The 7,536-nt window shown below is 38.1% G+C and overlaps 1 protein-coding gene across 2 annotated transcripts in view; it reads right to left on the bottom strand.

Annotated features, from left to right (window-relative positions):
• The window catches only part of snrka (SNF related kinase a), a 24,443-nt gene extending 17,552 nt beyond the window's left edge, over nucleotides 1-6,891 (bottom strand). Inside the window, exons 1-2 of one of the 2 annotated variants that reach the window (XM_014032332.1) lie at nucleotides 6,668-6,891; nucleotides 4,827-5,540 (exon numbers count right to left, since the gene is read on the bottom strand). In XM_014032332.1, coding sequence (XP_013887786.1) covers nucleotides 4,827-5,505 — 679 coding nt within the window. In that variant the 5' untranslated portion in view covers nucleotides 5,506-5,540; nucleotides 6,668-6,891. The remainder of the gene's footprint in view (nucleotides 1-4,826; nucleotides 5,541-6,667) is intronic. The other variant, XM_014032334.1, reaches the window with a different exon arrangement.
• Nucleotides 6,892-7,536: the final 645 nt, after the last annotated feature.

Genomic DNA, 7,536 nt, shown 5'->3' with positions numbered 1-7,536 from the left:
GTGAAATATATTTATGTTTGTGGTTGTAATGTGACAAAATATGGAAAAGTTCAAGGGGTATGAATACTTTTGCAAACCACTGTAAACTGAAGTACAACAAGCCACTGGATTCTGCCTCCTCCCTTTTGGACATATAGGGTTAAAGTTTTGTTTGTTTGTTTTTGTATAAAGTGTTTTTATGTGACCAAATAAAATCGTTCACTCATTTATGTAATGTTTAGCAAAGAAGAAAGGGCTAGCTCAAACAAGCAAAAAGGATTAAAATAAAGATGTAAATCATAGCTACTTTTCCTAATTATTAGCATCTCCTGATGGAAATTGCTGTAATTAAGCTTAAATGTTCACATAATATTTCATTAAGAACTGTTTTTATAAGCAATGAAGAATGCAGCTTTAGTAAGTGTAATTTAGTTTGGTTGAATCAATCCATCCATGATATTCAATCTCTGGATATAACACTGCTCACCAACATGGCTGCTTAACACTACAGCTCTAACTCACATTTGCTTCTTGCTCTCTGCCACAATAACAAGGGCACAGAATGAGGAAGAGGTGTCCCTGAGACAAACTACCTTTACCAAAGTTCATTAAGTCAAGGTGCAGTAAGGACAGGCAAGTGCTGAAAGCAGCAGCCAACACAAATACAGCCTGGCAGCTGAAACACAGGATACGCTGTAATTCAGAGAATAGCTCCTGTTTTCTGTCTGACTTCCAGATGGCATGTGTTCCAAGCAGAAAAAAGGAAAAGGCATGAAAACTTCAAAGCCACAGCTAAAGCTTAACAAATTTTGTGCTAAAAGAAACAACAAAAGTTGTTATTTTTGTCTTTAAATGAAGGATGTTTAAGTACAGACTCACAAAGTCCAACCCTGAAAGCTTTCTGTATGGTTTCCACTCAGCACAAGCTGCTGATAAATTGATAAAGCCAGAAAAAGGTGCCATGAAATCAATTACAGAACGAGAAATTAAAAGACTTTTTCTTTGGTTTTGGACTTTCTCTATAAATATTTGAGTAAAAAAAAGATTTTAAAAAACACAGATCTTTAGAAAAGAAATTTTTAGCAACTGTAGTAATATTAATGAAACACATTTTGGACCACTGTCTTTAGAAATCAATCTTTTACAAATATCCTTAAAAACATGGCACCATATTTACAAATGTTTCCACATTTTAACACAGAAAATGAGCCAAAATGATGTATATAAATAAGTATATGACACTGTGTCACATTAAACTACTACTGATTGAGAGTCATGTCGGTCCAAATACACAGAACACAAGTAACAGAATCTTTCAGAAACTGTGTCTACTAACTGGACAGCTGTAGCAAATGATTTTCCTCATCATGTTTAATATGGCAACTTTATTTTAAACACAAAAGTCTATTTTTATTTTTTATCATTATGTTTTGAGTCACCACAATCTGTGCAGAGAGAAAAGCACTCTAGATGTGCTGATCTGTTAACAGGAAAACGAACTGCAWCCTGTTTGCTTCGCAGTTTGCAGGTAAGTAGGTTAAACTGTTTGCTCCAATGAGTCTTTAGATTCATTAAGTTTATCTTTACGTTGACATATTTTCACCTATCAGTACAGAAGCACTTTTAATACATGTGTTTTCAATGGTTGCACCATGGTTTAATGAACTTGTGATATCTTGACTTTTTTTTGTTTTGTTTTATCTGTTAAACATATAAAAGATTATTATGTAAGTAAGCAACTACAATTGCTATTTAAATAGGGTAAATGAGCCCAAAAAATTATGTTTTTTTTTTACATATGCTGCGGAAATGTAAGCCTGTAGCTGAAAATGCAGACAGATTTTTTGKAAACCAAAAATGTTTCAACACCGACAAACTAGACCAATCAATGTAAAAATTGTAATATATTGTTTTTGATCATTTATTAAATTGCATTTATTCAAAAATGTCTCAACCCATCAAAAAAAATGTTCTTTTAGACTAAGAGGCTCTAGAAATGTTCTGAGAAACCCTGAAGAATACAAAGCTGCAGACGTTGTAAARAGATCATTCAAGTTTTAAACWGTTTCTTACATATTTTAATGCACTTATGTTGTACCTAGGGCTGCCATGATTAATCGATTAATCGACGACTAATCGATTATTAAAATAATCGATGACCAATTTAATAATCGATTAATCGTTTTCTTTTTCTTTTGTTCTTTACTTTGTTTTTCTCTCCAAACTGCTTTGTCACCTTCCACTGCCACGTCTGCCTTTCTGTCCTTGACACACATGCACAGTAGTGGTAACTGGGGTAGGCCGTGGACGTCACAAGACATTATACAGACAGGCTCTGGTATCATGGCTACCTGCGGAGTTCAAAAGTGTGGGATCATTTTAAGAAAATGAAAGAGAAACCTGTYCAATATCTGCAGAGCAGAACTTGCCTTCCACAGCAATTATTTTTAGTTAGCATATAGCTAAAATCTAACCATGGTTATATAATAGCAGCTGCATTCTGACGTGATAAGCTGTATGTTTTATATTCAATTAACGTATGATCCGATTAGTCGACTAATCAAATAAATAATCGGATTAATCGATTATTAAAATAATCGTTTGTGGCAGCCCTAGTTGTACCCATTTATCAAATGTTACATTAAAAGCTGTTTTAGAAGCATAAACTCAAATCATGACCCACCCTCAGATTACTTTGAGTTTTTATTTGAAATCTGTCCCCTGATATATACAGTATTTTGGACAATAAAACAGGTGCTACAGGTTTTATTTTTTCCTGGCACCAGTGTTATCTCTTCTTAGCCACTATCAGGCCTTTCAGTCTGTTCTCATTTCCTGATATAATGCATCTCACCTAGAGCCAGCATAAAGTTAGAAGTCAACACTTAGCACTCCATCAGCTTCATACAGTGACCTACTCTGACTGTGACCTGGTTTGACAACCTCTGACGAACCAGCACAGCAACCCACAACCCCTTAATTGCAGTGACGATGTTTGTGATGCGAGTGTGAGTCTTCCATAGTGCGTGTGTGTGAGAACTGAAATAAAGTAACCACGGTTTCCTCTGCCACGCCTCTCAGGTTTGTGAGATCTAAACAACTTGTTGGCCATATTTAAAGCCCAGTTTAGAAAGTGTTTACGGTACTTTGCGGATAATTACACAAGAGACCAACTCCAGAGCACGGAGCATGCACAAACACACCTATTGAAATAAAGTGGATTTCCTAATTTTAAGATTAAGTTAAATTAATTTATGGCTACCTAAAAAATCGGACGTAGTGCTTTTCTTTTGACATCAGTGGCTCGATACAAAAAATGTAATCTATTGATGTGGACAGACACACAATATGTCTGTCTGTACTTTGTCTACATGGAAAATCAATGAGACAGTTAATTCAGTACAATGGGACAGCCATGGACATGAACTGACCTTGTACAACAAGGCCTTCAGCTGACTGCAAAATAGCAACACAGCAAAGGAACACAAACACTGCTGTTTAAAACATGAACAATATCCTGTTCCACATGTTCCTGGGACATGACTGACTCTTTAAACACACACACACACACAAAAGTTTAGCGTTTTCACCATGTTACACACAGGAAAATGAAAACACAAAACTTGGTACATAATAAAGGCCTAGTATTTGGATACATGCAGTATTACCAGGTGCTGCTCATGCCAGAATTTGAAATCATTTTATGCTAAGAAACGGCTGAGATGTAGATGTTACTGCGAGATGTCACACACACACACACACYTATGTTTATGACACTCAGCCACTACTACATCAGGTTTTAGCGCAGTATTAAAAAAATTAACTGAMTCAGTTAGATGTGGTGGCCAACTTAAATTGTCTTGGCTCTAAAAGTTAAGCCTGGTTTATACTTCMTAAGAAATGCAGCAATTCTGTATTAATTGCGGATGTGTGACAAAAATTGTGTATTTTTCTTCTCAAACCACCTCCAGGAACCCATTCGGTATAACTTAATGTCTTGGAGAGTATGTGCCAAGTATTGGGGAGAGAATTTGCGGGCGTGTTCATGCAGAAAATGAGCTGCAGCAGTACACTGCTCTGCTGAAGAGCAGATGTCTGCAGCTGTTWGAAAATACAGCCATCTTTACTGTTCAAGTAAAACATAATGATAYTAAAAATCAAAACATATYAAGASTTTATTTTGAAAATACYAATGTTGTGCTRGTTCCTTTTCCTGTTGGATGTGATCTTTATAAATAGACTGACCCCACACTTGCTTCGCTGTCCAAAAAATTAGAATAGATTCCAACACTGCTGTGTGCATMCATTGTAAAATGGGGTTAATCTGTAAAACTGACTAAACTATACCCATTGTTGTGTCTTCTAAAGTCAGTTGGCTGTGACAGTCACCTTGAATTTGTGTCTCCAAAATGTTATCAGTTGTAGATAAGATCCATTGACTATTTCTTAAGTCTCATTAGATCTCACCCAGAGGTCCAATTCAAAAGWWATTTTGCTAACAAACGGAAACACACATAAATCTCAAAACAATTGCGAGCCTTCAGCGTTCAGTGACAAATGATATGCAGGGATTAATGCTACCTTTGTTTGAAACAATCWATTTTGACAGAGGTAGAACTTTTGAAACAATTTATAAATGGTTTGTAAGTGGGCTAAAGAATCATGAGAGGCTAAACTAATATTGTGGATTGGTAAAAGTAATCAAGTTTCATTCTTGAGCTGTGGAGGCTCAGCGCTTATTGTCCCTGTTCGTAGTCAGACTCACGTCTTGATACATTTTCCTTAATTAATAGCATGACTCATTACATTACTGGAGCATCACTCACAGGCCTTCGGGTGTTACATACCTACAGCTGGAGCATCATACTCATCGCCTAGGAGTATTTCCGGTGCAGAGTATGCCAGTGATCCACAACTGGTGGTTAGCTTTTTCCCTGGCTGAAACTTGTTACTGAATCCAAAGTCAGTGAGCTTAACAAGTCCTTGTTTTTCAAAGAACACCACGTTCTCAGGCTTGAGGTCCCTGTGCACCACATGCAGGCGATGGCAGTAAGAGATTGCGTGGACTATCTGGGCAAAATATTTCTTGGCCAGCTCTTCATTCAGACCTTGCTCGTGTTTCATGATGTAGTCAAACATGTCTCCTCCATCACCCAACTCCAAGATGAGGTAAAGCTTGGTCTGAGTGTCTATCACTTCGTACAGCCGCACAATATTAGGGTGCTGCACCAGCTTCATGCAGCGGACCTCCTGGAAAAGGTGACCCGTCGCGACAGTGTCCAGCTTGGTCTTATCAATCACCTTGACGGCCACCTTTTCCCCGGTGAAGACGTGACGCGCCAGCTTGACCACGGCAAAGTGGCCACGGCCCAGCGTCTTATCGAGGTCATACAGACCAGCAATCTTGCCYTCATATCCACGTTTGAAACCTGCCATAGCTGGAGAGGGCGACGGGGACAGGGGAACCCCTGCTGTGGGCYGGGGCAGGTTGGTGGACTGACGTGGATCCAGTTTATTTCGGTTCATCCAAGGCTGAAGAGGAAACCCATGGCTCCAGCATCCTAAGAGTAAAACATACACTAAATTACTGAAATCTTTAAGCATGACACGTGCAACATTAGTCTTGCATAAGAAAAAGACGAAACAGTATGTACAAAATAAAAAGTAGCTACCAGTCCAAAACCTGAAGTATTGCGAGAAACAGAGCAGCTGTACATGCATGAGGCAGAATCATAAAGATGACACTGGTAACCAAACTTTGTAAATAATAAAACGACATGTAGAAAACAAATGTCACCTGGTCCTTCTGCAGCAGCTCTTTGTAGCTTTGACCAAAAATAATACGAAAATGAGTTATATTTGTAATCAAAACAATAACAGAAAATGCTAGATTTAGAAGCATTTTTCTGTAATGTTATTGTTATACAAATATGTGACATAAATCAAATATCTAACACTGAATGATACTAACAATGCAAAAACAAAGCAGATCTGCCAGTTTGTACCAGCCTCTTCAAGTTCATTTCATTAATTAAACAGACTGATCTTCATTCTTCGAAATACAACAACAAAAAATTACAATTATCTTGCATTTTTCTACAAAATGGTGAGGGGGAATAAAATATATGCATATATGTAACATATCAATACAATGAAATACGCTTCTCTGAACACATTTAATGGAAGAAGGGCAGAAATGGGTCGCTTGATTTTGAAAGTTGCTAAAAAAGTAGAAAATCCCTAATCTACTTTTCATCCTGAAGGCGGGCTGCTTGTTTTGACAGGACAGTAATTGCAGAACTACGTTAAATGAATAGTCCTATTTCCAATATTAAAATAAACTTTACAAAGTAAAACCCACCTTATAAAAATGTGTTATGTCAATACATAAAAGTTGGAAGAGCAAGTTTAGAAGTCAGCTATAAAACGGGCCCAGTGTGGGCATAATCAGTTAGCTTAGCATTAGCACGAGCTAATGCGTTGTTCATTGATTTACAKATGTTAGCTTAAGAGACTGCCGATGTGCGTTACCGTTTTTAAAGACCAAAACGAACCATTCAAATTAGTTTTCAGCTACACAGCAGGGCCCTGTTCGCACAAGTTCTCCCAATCTGTTTCAAACTTCAGACTGCTAGCTGCGGTTAGCGTGATGCTAACTAGTTCCTGAGGCTCGTTCAGCTGAGCTCACCTCCCGCAGCAGCTTCTCTCCAAGAAACATTAAGTCCCGGTCGTCTCCGASTACTCTGGACCTCTCAGGAGTGACTGTTCAATTTTGCGGTAAAGACAAAGACGGTGCAGCTTCACCTTGAGGACGGCAGTACTGATAAGGCACCTATGCCCGGGGTTCATCCGTGAGATGAAGCATTGTATCGTTGGCAACCGCTGCCCTGTTCGCGATGGTTGTGCATCCTCCCAGCCGGGGGGCGGGGCTGAAATGATGCGTTCAGGGACCAAAGAAAAAGTGTCGACATTTCCACATGCCGCAGATCTGGTTGTCTCAAACTATTTCCAGACTGTTCAAGCAGCATGTATTACAAAAACAATAGATTATCGAAAACATTATTGTGTTAAAAACTGTTATGGCGTAAACATTTTCTCACAAACTAAATGAGGCAACACAAGTTGTGTGATGGGAGTACTGATTCTTACGAAAATGTCTCGAAGGCAACACGGGAACTTAATCAACCGCATTGAGCTCTGACGTCAAAGTCTTTTGATGGAYAAAAGGCGCAGCGATGTCACATTATTAAAATGGTACGATATATGGGATGATTTAATTAAGCTTGGTTTCTGATTAATTACTCCAGGGTTGCTTTAATGAAAGGCAGTTTAAATATTCTAGGTTAGTGATCAGTATGGCAGAACTAGCCATTCATGTCTTACAGGCATTAAACCCTTTGTGCCCAATGGCAATTCAATTTCCTTAGAAACCTTGTTATTGGCTGCATTTACTGCCTGCTAGAACTAATAAGTCTTTCAGATACAGGACAGCGACATCTATTGGTCTTAAGTTATTAAGTGTGGTTTCTTTGGCAGTAAAAATAATGATAATAATAA

Source organism: Austrofundulus limnaeus, unplaced genomic scaffold, assembly GCF_001266775.1.
Source record: "Austrofundulus limnaeus strain Quisiro unplaced genomic scaffold, Austrofundulus_limnaeus-1.0 Scaffold1421, whole genome shotgun sequence".
NCBI classification, from domain to species: Eukaryota; Metazoa; Chordata; class Actinopteri; order Cyprinodontiformes; family Rivulidae; genus Austrofundulus; species Austrofundulus limnaeus.
This window is presented reverse-complemented; position numbering and strand designations above follow the sequence as displayed.